This window comes from Narcine bancroftii, chromosome 3 (genome assembly GCF_036971445.1).
Source record: "Narcine bancroftii isolate sNarBan1 chromosome 3, sNarBan1.hap1, whole genome shotgun sequence".
In the NCBI taxonomy this organism is placed as follows: Eukaryota; Metazoa; Chordata; class Chondrichthyes; order Torpediniformes; family Narcinidae; genus Narcine; species Narcine bancroftii.
Window position 1 is genome coordinate 250,474,577 of NC_091471.1, and position 20,463 is coordinate 250,495,039.

The window sequence follows — 20,463 nt, forward strand, 5'->3', positions numbered from 1 at the left end:
TTTTGATTTGGGGAGGATTTTATTTTGATCACACTACAGCCACAAGCAGCACGAATGCATGCAACACTGGCCGAGATCAATGATGAATCCATTTTACTGAAGTAATTAGATCAGGTAGGCAGCGTCGCATACCTGAACTCACAACTTCTGGTTTCAGGTTCGACCACAGGATATTGAACAGCAAATGAAACTGCGTTGGTAACAAGAGCAAACAGGTTTGACCAATTTTAGTACACTTGAATTTTATTCATTATTTTCTTCTCCCAATATGTGTAACTTTTACGAATCCATGTTCATTAAATCTCTCTCTCCCAAATGTTTAGATAAAATAATACTATCCTGTACCCACTCATTTTTTTAGTGTGAAGTTAACTCTCCTCTCTCACCGCGTGTCACCGGTGGATTTGGATTCTCCCATCAGGCCAAGCATATTGATTACAAGGCTTCCGCAGGGCTTGAGACAGGTACTTTCACCTCTTCTGCCCATGTGACCACTGACTTCTGAAACCACGTGCACGGCGATGGACATCAAGATGCTACATTGGCTGCACTCATCTCTCCTGTTCAGTCTCTTTCCTGTGCAATATTCGGAGTTTATGTTCTGCAGTTCTTTGCACAACCTCCAGCCCATCAGCATCCAGCTCTTTCAGTAGCAGCAGAACAGCATTCAATACGTTGCATGGACGCTGGAAAGAAAAAAATCAACCATTAGAATTCCCTTCACTTTTACAACCATGGAATGCTACAACACAGAAAAGGCCCTTCTAGTCTGCGCTGAACTATTATTCTGCTTAGTCCCACTGACGTGTACCCAGATCATCACCCTCCATACCCCTTCCATCCATGTAGCTTTTTTAAATGTCAAAATCACTTCAGCTGGCAGTTCCTCGCTCTCTTTATGAAGAAATTCCCCCGTTAAACCTTTCATCCTGAACCCATGTCCTCTAGTTCTTCTCTCACCCAACACGAGTGGAAAAAGCCCACTTTCATTTATCTATCCCCCTCAGAAATCTCTATCAAATCTTCCCTCATTCTTCAACCCTCCAGGGAATAAAGCCTTAATCCACTTAATAACCTTTCCTTGAACATATTTCTTCAAGTCCCGGTGTGACAGAGTATTTAGAGGTGGTTTGGGAGAAATTGTTAGAGCAAGTGGCACCCAAACATTTTGAAAACACCAAAACTTTTGCAGGACTTTTGCCCAGTGCTATTTTACAAAAGGCAGCAAAGTAGCAGCAGCTTTCCTGGGAGAGCATGTGATCTTTGCAGGCAGAGGCAGAACAGCTTTGCTCTCAGAGAGGGAGGAAGTGAGAGAGAGGAGGGACAGAAACTTTGGTTCCTGAGGGACAAGCTGGCAAATTTTGGAAGACTGCCTGGTCAAAGGAGAAGACAGGCTGTCTGAAAGGAACTCTGTGGTGACCTGAAAGAAAGAGGATCACCTGGAGAACCCTGAAGGGGGCAAGTTTCGTCAGCAAGACTGATTAAAAAGGAATCAGGTGCGGATGTCCTGGAACAAGAACCCTCCTGAGTGGTAACCATTTGCCTGTCAAGCACCAAAGCCTGGTGAACTTTAATAATGCTAACTTTTGTGCACAGTGCAAGAATTGCCTGCAACCAGTGAGATTGGACTGTGAACCAAAGAACTTTTCTACACTTATATACACATTATACACATGTGCACTTAGAATTAGAGTGGAGTTAAGTAGGTTAAGTTAGTTGATAGTAATAAGTTAAAGTTTGATTCTGTTTTCATGTTCAAAGATAATTAAAAGCAACTTTTGTTTAATTAATCCTTTGTGTTGTGGTGCATATCTATTGCTGCTGGGTTTTGGGGTCCTCTGGACTCCGTAACACTGGCAACATCCTTGTAAATATCATCTGCATTCTTGCAGTCTTATTGATGTCCTTCCTGTAGTTGACTAAAACTACACACAATACTCCAAATTTGGCTTCATATTATACAACTTCATTGTAACAGCCCAACTCCTAGATTCAATACTTTTATTTATGAAGGCCAATGTACAAAAAGCCACCCAGTCCTAATGCCAGTGACTCTGTACAAGATTTAAAAGGCCTGTTAAATGAGCCGACAGTGTTTTATTTGAACTCCTGCAACTTGAGCTCAGTGTGTGTGCCCAAGACAGCAGCCTCAAGGGGTTGCAGACATCAGCGCAGAGTAGAAGGGCCTTTTCTGTGATGTTGTAGAAACAAAGAGAAACACTCACCCGTTGAAGAAAGGCAGAGGAGACGACCCTATGGGACGGTGACCTCGGCAGTGGCCGAAGGACCCTCACAGGCTGCTGGAGACAGGCTCATGGAAACCAGGATTTGAGAGGGCGCTGAGGGCAAGAAGGGCCTCGAGCGCTGAAGGCTTCCTGGTGGTATCAGAAGTTTGGATCTGGAGCTCGGGTTGCAAATGGATCAAACGGGGGTCTGTATGGCTGCAAAAGCGCTGGAGGCAAATCCACAGAAACTTAAGTGACTCTTTTTTTGCTTTTCTGACTATTACTCTCAGGGGCACTGAACTAGACGGTTGGCGGCTATTTGTCTGCCTTTTGGCAGACTGTGATGATGTAAAGGGGGGGGGGCCCTATTATACTGACTGCTTGCTATTGGATTTGTCTGTAGAGATACTCCACCCTACCGGCATTACAGATGGAGACGCTTTTCCCACTGGCCAGTTAGGTGGTTTTAGTCTGTTAATAAAGCCCTGTATGGGCAAACAGCACATCAGTCTGGCAGCGGGAAACAGTTTCCATAGTGGTCTGCAGCAGCAAACTAGGTGCGCGAAGGATCCATAAGGACAATGGCCAGTGAGCACTGTCTTGAAACAGACCACTGCAAAGTAATCCTGCGTCACTCTGGCTGTTGTGCCTCGCACTCCACCAGGCTCCGTGGCGTGGGACCCAGACGGAGGCGTTGTCCTGGGAAAGCCCTCACCTCCAAGTCTTTGCCCCAGCCCAGCATATGGTGCCTAAAGCTGAAAAGCTACAAGGCACCGTGTTCATCTTCCAATACTTGACTGGTCTATGTCTATGGCATATCACAGACTAATGGAAATTTTATGTAATATATTTTCTGTTTTATTACATGACAATAAAGGGAATTTTGAACGACGACTGCATTGGACAGCATGCAGCGCTATTTACAAAACTGTGGCCAGGATAGGAAACGGTTAGCTATGAGGGCAGATTGCATGGACTGGGGTTATTTTTTGTAACAGAGGAGGCTGAGAGGAAACTCGACATAAATCAGGAGGGACTCGTCCTTAGCTAAGACATCTTTAAAAAAAAAAATGAGCTCGGGATACGTAGATTTTCTGCCCATTCATAGATTGGTCGAAGAATTAATTGGAAGGTGTGAATTTTTTTTTTCACTTGAAGGGCACTTTAGGTTTGCAGAAGAGTGGCGAAGCAGATACCCTGTCATATTAAAGCAATTCTTGCTGGATATGCTACGACCTGCATGGCTGGAGTCAAGTGCTGAACTGTGGGATTAGGCTGGTCAGCTTTCCACCCTCCATACTGTACTCACCATCCTGCTGTTGTTGCTGGTACTAGTCTCCTTCAGCCCAACAGAGGAGGAAAATTTATCTCTTCCCAGTGGTTTCATTCCAAGTTCTTCTCTTATTTTACTAAAGATAAAAATGTCAAAACAATTATTTAACAGTGGGACACAGAAGATTATGTGCAAAAGAAAAAAAACTTTAGACATTTGAAAATGGCTTGGTCAGTGCAATGCTTTTACAGCACCAGTGACCCACGTTCGAATCCAGCGCTGTCTCTTACGAGCTTACACGGTCTCCCCATGACCATGACAGAATTCCCTGGGGGCTCTGCTTTCCTCCAACCCTCCAAAGTGTACGGTGTTGGTAGGGTTATTGAGTATAATTGGGCAGCGCAGGTTTCCACGGCCTGAATCAGGTTCTATTGTTCAGTGACATTTAAAAAAAAGGAAAGAATTGCAGATGCTAGTAATCTAAAACAAAAATAGAAGATACTCTATGAGACCCACGGTCTTGGTTGTCCTCGGCTCCTGTCCCAAACTGCAGCACATGGTCCACTCCTCTCTGTGACCAATATCTTGAGCTGTACCAGACTCCGCAAATTGATTAATAATACCTAAAAAAAAGTTCTCCTTTGATCTCCAAAGGGAGTTCTGTGAGATTCTCTCTCACTGCTTCCTATTGGTAACTGCAAAGCTCTAATAAAACCATAAACTGAGCTTTAAGTTCCTCATAATTCAGATGACCTAGTTCATCTAAACAATACAGGAACAGGAATTAGTCATTCTCTAAAGCCTTATGTCATTATATCATGCGTACGAGGATAGCGCCGGTGACCCATGACAACTTTCTGCACGCTGCAGAACCTCTGTTAAATACGCCTTTAAAATCTGAATCTTACCTCAACTCCATTTACCTGCTTTGGTTTTGCATTGTTTAATGGGCTGGTCTAACGAATGCACCGTTCTCCAATCTATTTATAACATAAGACTGCCTTCAGACATGGCCATTCCAGCGCTCATTGTTAGCTTACGCTCTCCAACCTCCACATTTCTGAGGGTGCAAGCCTAAACTAGCTAATTATGATATGCCATGACAAGGCCCAGTCCTACACTGGAAAGTAAACAAATGTAAAATTATTTCATGGGATTCCAATACTTCTCAGTCATCCATAACAAACCAAGCTAAACATATATCCCCTGGGGGAAAATGTTATGAATAGATATGTCTGGCCACACAGCTGTATGATTGATCCTTAACTGCCCTTTGAAATGGTTGGGAAATCAGCTGGGACGGGCTGATCAGACTTTCATTTAACCAGCAGTCTGCGGGTCACTCACCGCCAAGCTGGTCTCAAACTGCCATGCCTGCATGCTGAAATACAGGGGGAGCAGCACAGGCAAGAAGTCACAGGAGGGAGAGCAGAAGAGGAAAAAGCTGAGTTGATAAGGGGAGGGGGTAGTTCGTTGAATGAAGAGCAAAGGGAATGAGGTGGGGAGCTGGAGGAAAGGAGGTGGACAAATAGGGAAAGGAGGGGGGGAGAGAGAGAGAGAGAGAGAGAGAGAGAGGGAGAGGGAGAGGGAGAGGGAGAGAGAGAGAGAGGAAAGTGGCCTAATGAAAACTGCAGAAGTTACTGCCGTCTGGTTGGAGGTGCCCAGATGGAATATTAGTTGTTCCTCCAATTTGTGGGTGGCCTCGGTTTGGCAGTGCACAGGGCCATGGACAGACATGTTGGCGTGGAAATGAAATGGTTGGCCATTGGAAGATCCCCACTATTGCAATGGGCAGAGCAAAAGTGCTCAATGAAACCATCTCCAAGTCTGTGTCCTGGCTCTCTGATGTAGAGGAGGACACAATGGGAGCAATAATACATCTGCAGCTATCCAGATGGTGACAGGGCGTTAACAGGCCCTTTGGCCCACAGAGTCTGTGTGGATCAACAACCACCCATTTACACTAATCCTACATTAAACCCATTACAATAAAACCCCTGGTATCTGGCACCTATGGGGATTGGTATATGCTAGATAAGTGAATTTTCTGGTTACTTGAGATTGCGTGTTGCATAATTAGCAAACTAATGACGAGGCACGCCAATTTTAAACTTCTGTATTCTTTACCTATTTATTTTATGCAATTTTTTTTTGCTGGTTGATTGAGGCTACCGGATGTTTGAATTCCAAATAACAGGGGTCCACTCAGTCTCGTCATCTGCTTTCAGAGACAACTCAGCTACATAATAGGAACAACTTACCCACCTAGGCATGTGGCTTTGGGACATAGAGAGAAAATGGAGCAGAGGAAACACAAGCGGTCGCAGGGAGACAATGCAAACTCCACACAGATAGTGCCTGAGGCCAGGATTGAACCTGGGTCTCCGCCACTAGCTACACCACTGTGCTGCATTCAGACATGGGAAAGATACTTCGCCCAGCTACAAGGGAGGCAATGTAGAGTAGGTTGAGGTCTGGGATGAGGTGTTAAACCGATTGCACCTCTATTTGTATTGAAGAATGAGATGATGTCACAGGGTTAATGAGATTGACAGGATTAATGAGATCCACAGGGTTAATGATGAAAGTTTGATTCCCCCTTGTGAGGGCATTTAGAGTTAGTGGACAGAGTTTCAGAATGGGAAGTTACCTGGTTCTGTGAGGCAAAGGCTTGACTTGCTTCACCAATGCTGCCTCACAATCCTGTCCCAACCATCAGCTCCCGGCTCCTCTGGCTTCCTCCTACATCCTCACCACTCTCAGGATGGGTGGTTAATGGTTACTGTAAATGACCTCTGCTGCTTAAGTCAGTGGTGGAATCTGGGGGGTGCTGATTGGGGGGGGGGGGGGGGGGTGGGGAGGTGGGAGATTAAAATGGAACTGGTGTGGTGTTGGCAGTGACGGGAAGGGTCCACAACTCCATCCACCTCTGTATCATCTACAAATTAACTAATCCACTCACCTACTATTTCTTCCGTCATTTATATACAGTAAAATTCCAGTTATCCAGAATTCAAACAACCCGGAGCATCAAGCAACTGGCAAAACAATTGCAGAAAATAAATTGGTAAAAAATACAAAAGTGTAAAATTGGCTAGCTGTTAGTTTGCCAATCCACACAATCTCAAGCAACTGGATCATTCACTAATCCAGCATCTACCAATCCCCCTATAGATGGCAGATACCAGGAGTTTTTAACTGTACATCACAAACAACAGAGTCCCAACGTTGATCCCCATGGAACACCACTGGTCACTGGCATCCAGCCTGAATAAAACCCTCCTACCTGGAATCTTGGAAATTATAGATCAGTGAATCTTGTGTTAGTGGTGGGCAAACTACTGGAGAGGATTCTTAGTTTTAATTTATTTTAATTGAGAGATAGAGCACAGTAACGGGCCCTTCCAACCCAAAAGTCTATGCTGGCCCAAAACACCCCATGCAAATTTGGAACGTGGGTGGAAACTGGAACACACGATGGAAACCCACGAGGAGGACATACAAACTTGTAACAGAAAGCAGCGGATTCAAACCTAGATGCTGGCGCTGTAATAGTGTTGTTTTACCTGCTACGTTACTCCTGCTGCCCCAGGAACAAAATTTAACGAGCCTTTGGAAAAGCATAGTATTATTAAATATAGTCAGTTTGGCTTTGTGAGGGCAGGTAGTATCTCACAAGCCTAATGTAGCTTCCTGAGGAGATGACTAAGAAATTGGTGACGGTAGGACTGTGAATGCGGTGTGCACTTTATATGGATTTTAGTAAGGTGTTTGACAAGGTTCCACGTGTTAGGCCCAGAAAGTCATGAGACATGGGATTCATGGACATTTGGCTGCATGGATTTGGAATTGGCTTGCCTGCAGAGAGCAGAGGGTGTAGTAGATGGGACATATTCTACCCGAGGTGGACACCTCTGCAGGGATCTGTTCTGTGACTTGAACAGAAAAGTGGAGGAGTGGGTCAGTAAGTTTGTAGATGAGTTGAAGCTTGGAGGTGTTGTGGACAGCATACTGTAGAAGCTTGCGGTAGATTACAATGGGATATAAACAGAATGCAGAGTTGGATGGAAAAGTGGCAGTTGGCGTTCAATCCGGGATCAGGGCAAAGTGATGCACTTTGGATGGTGGATCAAAATGGTTAATGGCTAGATATTTAGCAATGTGGAGGATCAGAAGGATCTTGTGGTCCAAGTGCATCAGTCCTTCAAGGTTGTGCCCAAGTTGGTTAAGTAGGAGTATGGTGCGCTGGCTTTTATTCATCAGGGATCCGAGTTCAAGAGCTGTGAAGTAATGTTGCAGCTCTAGTATTTTCAAATCTGTTTGCCTTATTGTAGGAAGGACATGGAAGTGTTAGAGATGGTATAGAGGAGATTTATCAGGGTGTTGCCTGGATTGAGGAAGCAACACTGGGCGAGCTAGGTCCTTTCTTTTTGGAGGAATAGTGGATGAGAGGTGACTTAATGGGGGTGTACGAGATTATGAGAAGCATTGACAGTCAGCACCTTTTTTCCAGTTTGGCATGGCCCATTCCTGAGGTCACCTGTTTAAGGTGATTGGAGAAAAATTTAGGGGAGACGTCAGACACCCACCACAGGGTGGTGGGTATCTGGAATGCATTGCTGGAAGTGGTGCTAAAGGCTGGTACAATACGGACATTTAAAAGAGTCTCAGATAGGCACCTAAATGACAGAAAAACAAAAGGGTTAGGGCAATGAGTTGGGATGGGTTTGAATGACAGTGGGATAGGTAACATGGGTTGGTACAACTTCATGGGCTGAAGGGCCCATTCTACAATGTAACATTCCATGTTCTGCAACAAGCTCAGCCCTGATATCTGAAGCTTATTGGTAAACATTGGCTTTGAAAAATTGTTGCAATAATGACTGATTGTGTTTCTTCCCGTCGTTCCTCACTTTGTCTCCTCCATTCTGAAGCTCAAGGGATCACTCTCCATGTCCGTGCTTGGTTCAGAGGTGCCCGACTCTCTCCTGGTGTGGCTGATTGTTGACTCCACGGGTTCTTTGCCTGGCATGGCAGCCATCTCGTCTCCATCCTCCAAAGCCTGAGTGAGCTCCTCCTCTGTCACTGCTACAAAACAATTGTCAACCAAATAATTTGAGTTTTATTTCTGCAGGGCATTGAACTCTTCATTTTCTCTCAACCTCAAGCAACAAGAAGTTTCCAAACTAATGCTGAAATTGTCCGGGTTTCATCTCAAGTCACCAAAAATTGCCTCGAGTGTTTAGATAAGTAGTAGGATCTGAGGAAAGTTGATGTGGGGAGAATGCAGGATGGGTAGTTAATGATCTCCCTGGGTTCATTGAGCCAAAGGGGACTTTCAGTAACACCTTCACCCAGGAACTTTGATAGCACATGCAAAGGATGGAATTATTTCAATACACGCTACTTGTTTTGCAGCTCAGCATATTTTGAGGATGTGATTAAATTTTGCCAGGGTTACTCCAAATTTTGAAATTGTTTCATCAGTTTATATCACTAGGTCATTAAGAGAGAGACCTAGAGCTGATGCAGACTCTTGACCCATTAACATCAACGATTCCTTTCCCCGCCACCACCCCCCCCCCCCACCCCTCCCCACAGGTGCTGCTCAGCCTGTTGCACACAGCATCTTTTTCTGTTTTTCCTCACCTCTGTGGTCATCACTTTTAGCAGAAGCTCTGAGCCGTGAATAATGCTAGTCAGGTCAGCAAATGGAGGGAGTACATGGAAGGTAGTGGCTCAGCCAAGTCAATCTGATGGGGAGGACCAGCCGGGCCAGGTTAATGTCCATAATGGGACTGATGGGTTGGGGTGTTTATTTAAATATTATGTATCACTCTGCCAGAAGTGAAGTGCACAACCTTTAGGTACATTTGAGGTTAATTGAAAATGATTAAGCACCACAATGAAGTCAACCAAACATCATCAATGACTCTTTACATCAAATAAAGCAGTTTGCCTTCACCTTGTTTAAAGTTCTGTTCAGTTAATTGCGGTTAGTAAAGCTGCACATAAAATCGGCAAATAGTAAATTAACTTATTTGAACAAGCTACACATCTTGTGTAAATATAAATTTTAAAAATATATATGAGACTATTTAAAAATATGTGTGCTCAATGAAATGAAACAGCCCAAATAAATAAAATGGTTCTTTATGTAAAAAGAAAACAATTTATATTTACTCATTAGTTAATTGCAGTTAAGTTGAACATGATAAATCTGCCACAGCATAATGGCTAAGATAAATTCACTTAAATGACTGTGAATTAATACATGAAACTACGATGTTGTGGCCATTATAGAAACTTGGTTGAAAGGGACTAGGAGCTCAACATTCCAGACTTGATCGAGATGGACTTCAGTAAAGCATTTGACAAGAACCCTCATGGCTGGCTGGTCTAGAAGATTAAGGCTTGTGATGACTTAGCAGATTGTATTCAAAATTGACTTGACCATTTAAGGTGTGTGGCTCTGCAGAAGTTCTGGGACTGATGGTATTTCACAAGGATCAGGGCTGGATATGTGGATGAAAATGTCAGTGGGCTGATAAGGAAGTCTGCAGACAAAATTGGTGGTAGTGTGGCAACTGAAGAAGGCTTTCAAAGGATACAGGAGGATGGAAACTGGTTGGAAATATGGGTGGAGAAACAGCAAATATAGTTTAATCCAAACAAAGGTGAGGTGTTGCACTTAGGTCAAATGCAAGAGGAAAGTATGGTAAACAGCAGGATTCAAGGGGAACTGATCTCAGGGAGATCAGAGATCTCAGGGTGATCAGAGATCTTTGGGTGTATCACTGATCTCGGGGTGATCAGAGATCTTGGGGTGCATCACTGATCTTGGGGTGATCAGAGATCTTGGGGTGCATACACACTGAATGTGGCAGGACAGGTGGATAAGATAGTAAAGAAGGTGTTTGGCATGCTTTCCTTCATTGATAGGGGCATTGTGTACAAGTCAGTAAGTCGCATTATGGCTCTGTAAAACCTTGGTAGATCAGACCTGGAGTATTGTGGGCAGGAAGGACATGAAGGCTTTGGAGCAGGTGCAGAGAAGTTCACCAGGAAGAGAAACACAAAAGCTGCAGATGTGGACAGTCAACATTTCATTTCTAAATCCCTTGTCAAGACTAATGTTAGAGGTAAAATTAAAGATGTAAAGGGGGAAATGAACTACGGAAGGGACCCTGATATGATAAGAGTATAGAATAGAAGGTGTGGGCAGTGGAGAGAGCTGGCTAGAGGGAGAAACGATTAGAATGGTACGGTTAGCGTGGTGGTTAGTGCAACACTGTTACAGCACCAGCGTTCAAATCCAGTGCTGACTGTAAAAGTTTGTACGTTCTCCCCGCATCTGTGTGGGTTTCCTCCAGATGCTCCAGTTTCCTCCCACCCTTTAAAATGTTCCGGGGTTGTAGGTCAATTGGGTGTAATTGGACAGCATGGGCTCGTGGGCCGAAAGGGCCTGTTACCGTGCTATAGGTCTAAATTAAGAAGGGTGGGAGAAAAGAAGTTAGGGAGAAAAAAAAAGACAGGAATAGGTAAAGAGATGGGAACAGTGGGGGTTACCTAAAATTAGAGAAATCATTGTTCTCGCTGTTTGGTCTAAAGCTGCCTTACCATGGCAGGCCTGTCCTTGACCTCATTGTTGGGGCAAGGCTCAATGTAAACTTGAGGAACAATACATCATATTGCTCCTGGATAGTCTTAAACCTCCCTCTCCAACTTTTCACCGCCCATACCTTCTGTCCTACACTCTCACCTCTGGGGCCCCTTCCCTAACTTTTTCCCCCCCTTTATACAGTAAAACCCCTGGTATCTGGCACCTATGGGGATTGGTAGGTGGCAGGATCATTTTCCGGTTGCTTGAGATTGCGTGCTGCCTGATTGGTGAACTAATGGCGAGGCACCCCAATTGTGAACTTACCTATTTATTTTTCACAATATTTTTGCTGGTTCCTTGAATTCCAGATAGCAGAGGTTTTACTGTACATGTAACTTCACCTCTCCCATTAGTCTTGACAAAGGGTTCAGACCCAAAAGGCTGACTGACCATTGTCTCCTCATGGATGCTGCCTGACCTGCTGAGTTCCTCCACAACTCTTTGTTCACCAAAATGTTGCTTGGATTAGAGAGCATGAGCGACAAGGAGAGGATGGATACATTTAAATTATTTTCTCTGGTTCAGAGCTGGAGGGGAGATGTGTTGGAAGTTTATAAACTCATTAGAGACAGCAGATGATTATTTTTCTCCCCCCAGAGTGGAAATGTCAAATACGAGAAAGTATAGCTTTAAGGATAGAGACGGAGAGTTTAAAGGAAAAAATGAAAAACACAAACCTGGAGAAACAGCAGGTCAAACAGTGTACTTTATGTAGCAAAGATAGATACATAGCCAACATTTCAGACTTGAGCCCTTCATCAAGGGGGCTCAAGCCCAAAACGATGGTTATGCATCTTTATCTTTGCTATATGAAGTACATAGTTTGACCTGCTATATTTCTCCAGGTTTGTGTTTTTACTTCATTCACAGTGACTATTCAGACTTTTGAGTTTTACGAGAGTTTAAAGGAGATGATTGAGGCAAGTTGTATTCCTGATAAGTGTCTAGAATACCCTGCCCTGAAGGGTGGGTGGGAGCAGCATGGAAGTAGATATGATAGTTGACTTTTTTAAGAAGCACTTAGATACACAAATAGGCAAGAAATAGAGGGAATAAGGATCATGTGCAGGCAGGTGGGATGAATTTAGTTGGGCATCATGGGCAGCATGAATGTCGTGGACTGAAGGGAGTGTTCCTGAACTGAACTGCTCTTTGCTTTCTATGTTTCCCCATTTGTGGAGAATGTTATGAACCCAGCATCTACAAGTTTTGCTCGCAAATTGATCCAGTGAAATGGTGACTCTGTACCTTGGTTGTCCAACTTCTGCAGTTGCGGCAAGTTCCGAAGAACTGTCATTCGATATTTGTGCAGATCTGTCCCACAGCAAGGGTTTTCAGACAACCACAGTACTCTTAGCCGGTGTAGTCCCTTGAGGTAGCATATCTCCATGAGATTTTGAATGTTGTTCTTCCTGAGATAAAGCTCACTGATGTTCTGACAGTATTGGAAGTCCACCAATGAAGAGATATTGTTCACACTTCACAAACAAATACACAAGACAAAACATATTCAGTCCATTGCAGCCAACAAGAATTGCCCAATCAATAGTATTGGCCCTTGTCCATTAACTCTCAACTTTGCAATGGTTTCAATAGCTATAGTCACGTGGCTTCACGATAACTGGAGCTACTGCTGTAACTGTGACGGAGGGGCATCACTATCAAGCTTGGTTGTCATGTTTATACTCCATGACAATGAACCCAGCGTTTATGCTCCTAGATCACAATTACTCAATTAAAAACGTACAGAAATACTGGAGGAAACATTTAGCCAAGCGTCTAATTTTGTTACTCTGGAAGTCTGATAGAGGTCCCTCTACTACATAATTAATTAAGGATATTGGTTTCTTTATTAGAAAATCAAATTAAGAGGGTACACCAGGAAATCTTTCCACAAATGCATTATGCGTTTATCTCTGAATTATGAGTGCTTTCAGAGCAGAAGACCAACTGTGAGACGGTTGTACCAGTACAATAAATAACACCGTCAGCAAAGGTGCCATGATGGTGAGGGAGTGGAGGGTCTGGGTGTGTTTCTCAGGGTGTGCATGTGTGTTGGTTTTTTCAGTTTAAAAAAAGAAAATAGGAGGACAATTTACATCTGTATAATGTGTCCAAAGTTGTTTTTCATGCTCAATTAATACATTTTGAAAAAAAACGAAATGTTGAAGGAACTCACCTGGTCTCGCAGCGCCCATAGGAGGTAAAGACGTTTACTGACATTTCGGGCCTGAGCCCTTATTCAAGAACAGGAAGGCACGAGAAGAAATAGACTGGCTGGGGGAGGAGTACAGACCAACTGAAGGTGTTAATTGGATATGACAAGAGGAGAGTTGAGAATTGATTTTGACTCTGTGAAAGGAGACAGAGTGAGAGAAAAGCAACCGGGGTATGAAGATTGGGGGGGGGGGGGAGGGGGGGAGTGGTTTAATGGAAACCAGAGAAGCCGATGTCAATGCCATTTGGTTGGAGGGTGCCCAGATGGAAGATGAGGTGTTGTTCCTCCAATTTGCAGGTTGTCCCAGTCTGGCAATTACTCAATTACCCAGAAGAATGCCTCAGTCACAAAACTGATAAACCACATTGAATGCCTTTTTGTCAAAACAGAAGTTCAGCTGCAGTCAGTGGAATCTTCTTGTTTCAGGAGACAGTCCACTCAAGTAGCCAAGAGACATAGAAGAAAGAAGCAGTGAATTATGAGGACATGCCCAGAGATGATCGAGGTGGTGACCTGGAGGGTGCTGTAGGACAGAAAGATAGAAGGGTATAGGTAGATAGTTCCCTGAAAGAGGCAACTCAGATGGATACAGTGTTAAAGAAAGTGTTTGATACACTGCCCTTTAAATAGGTTGGTTGGAGAACACAAGTTGGTAACTTTTGATTTCACTGGCTTTGGAGATGGTGCAGAGGAGGTTCACTGGGTTGATTCCAGAGGGGTTAGCCCATGAGGAGAGATTGAGTCATCTGGGACTGTACTCGCTGGAATTTAAAAGATTGAGAAGGGATGGATGTGAGAGTGATCTGGCTGTCACCCCATTGATCGCTAGGGGTGATTCAGATGATCTGGCTGGCTAGGCGGGTGTCTCCTGTCCCTTCACAGCTCCATGTGCGACCCTCTATTGCTCATGGGACGAAAGGGCCTGTTACTGTTCTGTATTTCTAAATTAAAATTTTTACACCATCAATCCCACTGGTGGAAGTGTACAACGCCATCAATCCCACTGCTGGGAGTGTAAAAAAACACAATCAATTCCACTGCTGGGAGTGTACAACACGCCATCAATCCCACTGCTGGGAGTGTACAACACGCCATCAATCCCACTGGTGGGAGTGTACAACACGCCATCAATTCCACTGCTGGGAGTGTACAACACGCCATCAATCCCACTGCTGGGAGTGTACAACACGCCATCAATCCCACTGGTGGGAGTGTACAACACGCCATCAATTCCACTGCTGGGAGTGTACAACACGCCATCAATCCCACTGCTGGGAGTGTACAACACGCCATCAATCCCACTGGTGGGAGTGTACAACACGCCATCAATCACACATTTTTCCCTTTTCACCAGCTTTTTAATCCAGGACCCTTGCCTGCATGTTGCTCACACCTTGAGGAAGGGCTCAGGCCTGAAACACCGGTTATATATCTTTACCTCTGATAAATGCTGCGAGACTGGGTGAGTTCCTCCAGTATTTCTGTTTTTTTACAGAGAGACTTCAACATGGACAGCACCAGAGACCAGCTCTTAACTGCTTGCTAGGTCCTTAGACTGGCTGTACAGGAACACAATCCTTTATCCAGACTTCTAAAATCCGGAAAGCTCCAAAATCCTTCAAGTTGGGAGACAGATGGCAGCGCGAGTCAGGTGGGCGAGAGACCGGCAGCACGAGTCGGGCGGGCAAGGGGTAGAGACCGGCAGCGCAGGTCGGGAGGGCAAGGGGGAGAGACTGGCAGTGCGAGTCGAGCGGGTGAGAGATGGCAGACCGGCAGCGCGAGTCAGGCAGGTGGGGGGGGGGTGACCGGCAGCACCAGTCGGGCGGGGAGAACCGTCAGCGCGAGTCAGGCAGGTGAGGTGGGGGGGAGACGGCAGTGTGATTGGAAGGGGGTGGGGGTGGATACGGCAGCACAATTCGGGTGGGCTTAAATCTGGCTTTCCGAAATCCGGAAAAATCTGAAATTTGGAACACACTGTTTCCTAAGGGTTCCGGATAAAGGATTGTGTGCCTGTACTATCTCAAAGCACAAGCAGCTTAGAGAATCGTATTGTAGCGATGAAACAAAGTGATTAAAAAAAAGAGTATTATAGGAATTAAACTACAGTCATGAGTCGCTTAACTTCCATGATACGTTCTGTGAAATTGAGCATTATGCGATTTGAACATTGTGCGAATACCACATTATAGTAACATAGATGTTAATTGTGACCATCAAGACATATGTATTATAGGTTATATCTGTACTGAACCATTATACGCCTGGCAGCGCAATCGCTGCTTTGTATACAAGAGACATGAGATACACGTGTTGGTGTGGGAAGCCGCTACGTTCTGTTCTCCAATCGGGATTTCTGAACTCTATTGTAACCTAATGGGACCACGAACGTATTTGCAGTCGGACGTTGCCCAAACGGATGTTATATGGCGCATGACTATATTGTTAAACCAGAACTAAGATAAGATAGAAAACTAGCTAGCTAGAGGTGATGGATGCAATGAACTTTCTGCAAGTTAAACAGTAGAGTGTTGGAAGACCTCAAGAGAGAGTAGAATAAGTGGCAAGTTGGAATAGTCAAGTGGAGAGGCGAGGGAAAACAAAGTGTGACTGCCAACAGCTAATTGTATCAATAAGGTGCCAATATCAAAATATCAATTCTGCCTGACATCAACTGAAAATAGAACTTATTTGCCCTTGGAAAATTAAGTGATACAACCTATTTAATTGATCATACATTGCACGATAGGATGACACAGAAGTTGGTGCCGTCACCTTCCATCTCCAAAAGCCCCGGTTCACCCTTGACCTCCATTTACCTGCATTGGGGCCGCATCTTTCTACTCCTTTCCTATACAAATATCCGGCCAAATGCCGTTTAAGTATTGCAGTTATATCTGCCAAGAAGTTCATTTCATGCAACCACTACCCTCTGTGAAATACTTACCCCTCAGATCATCTAAAGATTTCACCCCCCTCGCCTCAAACCTGTGCCCCCTAGTTTTAGACTGCCTTATCCTGGAAGAAATGTTTTAGAATACTGCAGCACAAAAACAGGCACTTTGGCCAAGGTAGGTCATGTGAACCACTATTCTGTCTAGTCCCACTAACCTGCACCTAGACCATATAACCTCCATTCTCCTCCCATCCACGTACCTATCCAAATTTTTCTTAAATGTCAAAATTCACCACTTCAGCTGACAGCTCAATCCACACTTCTCCTTGTGAAGAAGGTCCCCTTTAAAATTTTCCCCTTTCACCCTTAACCCATGTCCTCTAGAATTAGATGGAGTCGATCAGTAGAGGAATGTTTTATATGACACCCCATGTCAATGCCAATCTAATTGCCCATATATAAAAATCCCATGTGCCAGCATTAGGCCATTTGAAGTCCTGCCTATTCACTTGCCTGTCTAAATGTTTCTCAAAAAGAGTAAATGTATTGGATTCAACTATCCCCTCCAGCAGCACATCTCACATATCAATCATCCTCTGTACAAAACCTTCCACTCAGATTTCCTTTAAAGCTCCTTCCACAGGAAAAAAGATTACCCAGATTACTACAGGAAATGAGGGAAGAGATGATCTTTGCAACCTTCCTGGCCATAGGAGAGGTACCGGAGGACCAGCGAATGACAAGTATAGTCCCCTCATTTAAGAAAGGTAAGAGGAAGATTAGGCCAGTGAGTCTTAGGTCAGTGGTGGGCAAACTATTGAGGAGGAGTTACAACATTTGGAGAAGCATAGTTTTCTTTGAGATAATCAGCATGGCTTTGTGAGAGGCAGATCATGCCTTAAGGGCCCAATTGAGTTTTTCAAGAAGGTGACAAAATAAATTGATGAAGCTAATGTGGTGCATGTAGATTTTATCAAGGCATTTGACAAGGTCCCCCACAATAGGCTCATTCAAAAGTCATGAGGCATAGGACTCAAGGAACTTGGGCTTCTTGGATTTGAAATTGGCTTGCCTGCAGCAAGTAGTAGCAGATGGAACGTATTCTGGCTGGAGGTCAATGTTTAATGGAGTTCTGCAGAGATCTGCTCTTTGTGATTTTTATAAATGATTTGGATGAAGAATTGGAGAGGGTGCATCAATAGGTTAACAGATGATACAAAGGCTGGAGGTGTGGATATTTTAGAAGGTTGTCAAAGGTTACACAACAGGATATAGACAGGATGCAGAGTTGGGTGGAGAAGTGGCAGATGTTCAATCTGGATAAGTATGAAGTGATGCAAGTAACATCAAGTGCCAATCTATACAAATCCCATTTACCAGTACATAGACTCAAGTTGGTCTATATAGCCTTGGCAATTCAAACGCTTGTCTACAAGCAGAATGCAAGATACCAATCTCCACAACTGAGAAAGAAATACAAAAGTGTCATTATTCCAGAAGTCCATAACCTAATTTCTGGTTAGGATGGCACGGTTAGCATAGTGGATAGCACAACGCCATTACAGCAACAGCGATCTGAGTTCCATAGGGTGTTTGTATTCTACCCATGTCCACATGCGTTTCCTCCAGGTGCCTCCCACCCGTCAAAAACGGACGGGGTTTGTAGGTTAATTGGTATACTTGGGCGGCACAGGTTTGTGCACCAGAAGGGCCAGTTACCGTGCTGTATCCCCACATTTAAAATAAAAATTGATACATTTTGGAAGGTTGAACTTGAAAGCAAAGTATGTGGTTAATGGCATGCTTCTTAACAGTGTGGAGGAACAGTGGGATCTTGTGGGCCACAGATCCCTCAACGTTGCTCTGCAAGTTGATAGTGTAGTTAAGGTGGTGTATGGTTTTCTGGCCTTCATTAGTTGGGAGATTGAGTTCAGTAGCAGTGAGGTATGCTTGGTTCTATAAAATTCTGGTTAGATCTCACTTGGTTCAGGTCACTTCATTACAAGAAGGATGTAAGCCAGTAGTTCTCAACCATTTTTTTATATTCCACTCACATACCACCTGAGGGGTGCCATAGGTGCTCTGTGGTTAGGAAGGGATTATTTCAGGAGGTATGTGAGTGGAAATGAAAAGGGTTGAGATGTTTTAGAGAGGGTGCATGAGAGATTTACCTGGATGTGGTCTGGATGGAAGAACATGAAGCAAAGTTGACAGGTTTTTTTTCTTTGGAGTGATGAAGGATGAGAGGTGACTTGATTGAGGTGTACGAGAAGTTTGGATCAGGTGGACAGACTGGACCTTTTCCATCAGTAAATACCAGTGGACATCTGTTAAAGTGAGTGGAGGAAAATGTATGAGAGATGTCAGAGGCAAGTTTTTTTTTAAAATATAAGGAGTGGTGAGGGTCTGGAATGCACTGCTGGGGGTGGGGGGTGGTTGTGGTGGAGGCTGAAATTTTAAAAGATTCTTCGATAGACACATGGATTTAAGAAAAATAGAGGGTTCTGGTTGTGAAGCAGGGAAGAATTAGACTGTTGTGGCACACGTTTCCAAGAGGTTGGCACAACATTGTGGGCTGAATGGCCTGCACTTATGCTGTAACGTTCTTTCTTTTTAAAATATTTTTATTAATATTTTACAATAGAAAAGTATGAAATGTGCTACAAGACCAAGAAGATAAAAGAAAGCTACAAAAAAGATCGTAAGTAAAAGTTCCAAAACGCAATATGATCAATAAAATAGAGGATAACAAAAGGAAATAAATTTCAAATCTCCTTCCCCTAGACCAGGTTGAAGGTTAACGTTCATAAATCTAAGTGGCACAATCCTAGAGTGGGACAACACCATGCTAAAATTCCACATTTTTAACACTAAATCTCAAGGTTATGGCAGTAGTCCATGAACACGCCCCATATCATTTAGAATTTACTATTTGAATCATTGATTGCATGTCTAATTTTTTCCAAATTTAAACAAGACATTGGTCATTGTTGTGCTGTATGTGTAAAACGGCACACATCATCTCTTCTGTGGCACAAGTGAGCTCAAATTTAGATAATCTCCATTTGCAGTAATGTGTTGTCAGTCATTTCTGTCACGCAGGGCACGAGATAAGGAACAGGAAGAACAAGAATTTGATTTTTATCTTCCTGAGCTCCCAGCTATGACCCCAGAAAACAATGGCAATACTAGAAAGTTCCCAACCTCTGACAGGATTTAATCATTTGCAGGTGTTAATCATTACCATTATCATTTCCAATTCATCCACATCTGATCACTCTTACCTTAAGGTAATCACTTCTATGTTCGGCATATCCCGTAAAACAGACAGCTGTTGAATAAAAACATTAGCTCGATGTTAGTGAGCATTGTAACCTTCCATTTCATTGCTAAATGCAGAAGAAATTGCTTCACTCAAGCTTGAAATGGCCTAAAAAGTTAGAATTTACAGGTACAGGTTTGTCAGGTTATTATTTTCAAAATTCCATTATTGTCATGCAATAAAAACAGGGCAATATTTGCTTTCATCTGCTGTAAGGCAGCAGATTCACCATTGGCAAAAATTGCTGAAGCGCCTCGTACAAGCAGAGAAAAAGAAACAGAGACCCCGAGTGTCCGTGGATTCACCTCCTGCAGCTACATAAGAGTCCAGTCCAAACCATCAGCAGCCTGAGCTCCAGATCCGAACCTCTGACACGATGAGGAACCCCTTCAATGCACTTGGCACCCTCTTGATACCTAGTACCCATTCAGCCAGTCTCGAGCCAGTCTCCACGAGTCTGCTGAATCTGTTTACTGTTGAATCCCTTGACTGCAGTCACCAACAGCCTGCAGCCTGTGTGGGTTCCTCTCCTCTTTTTTTTAAGGACTCTGACTTGTGCACTTTATTGATTTTTAAAAATCTATCTCTGAATTGCAGAGTCAGTTTGTTTAGATGTCTTTATTTGTTTTTTTTTAATTTTTTATTTTTCACACCATAAACCACATTGACCAAGATACATACATTTTCCTTTTCAAATATATAGTCATTTTCTCCCCCCCTCCTCCCATCCCACCCTCCCTACCTCCCCCCCAATTCATTTAAAGTATAAAATCTAAGATACATTAAACCAGTCAAACAATGTTGTCATTCAATAAAAATAAAAAGAAATTCCACTGAGTCAATTCTTTTCATTTCCTTCTCCTTTCATT

At 43.7% G+C, this 20,463-nt stretch overlaps 1 protein-coding gene across 5 annotated transcripts in view; it reads right to left on the minus strand.

Annotated features, from left to right (window-relative positions):
• cfap410 (cilia and flagella associated protein 410) overlaps positions 1-20,463 on the minus strand; it is a 36,070-nt gene continuing 15,607 nt past the window's right edge. For 2 of the 5 annotated variants that reach the window (XR_011354317.1, XR_011354318.1), the window contains 7 exons: positions 19,557-19,603; positions 18,444-18,599; positions 12,410-12,639; positions 8,412-8,586; positions 3,535-3,634; positions 2,226-2,452; positions 599-686 (listed from right to left, as the gene is read on the minus strand). Coding sequence is in view for 2 of the 5 variants with exons in the window: in XM_069927548.1 (XP_069783649.1) it covers positions 552-686; positions 3,535-3,634; positions 8,412-8,586; positions 12,410-12,639; positions 18,444-18,599; positions 19,557-19,603 (843 nt within the window). In the remaining 3 variants the exon portion in view is untranslated. Of the gene's footprint in view, positions 687-2,225; positions 2,453-3,534; positions 3,635-8,411; positions 8,587-12,409; positions 12,640-18,443; positions 18,600-19,556; positions 19,604-20,463 lie in introns of all 5 variants that reach the window. The other 3 variants (XM_069927548.1, XR_011354319.1, XM_069927549.1) reach the window with 3 other exon arrangements.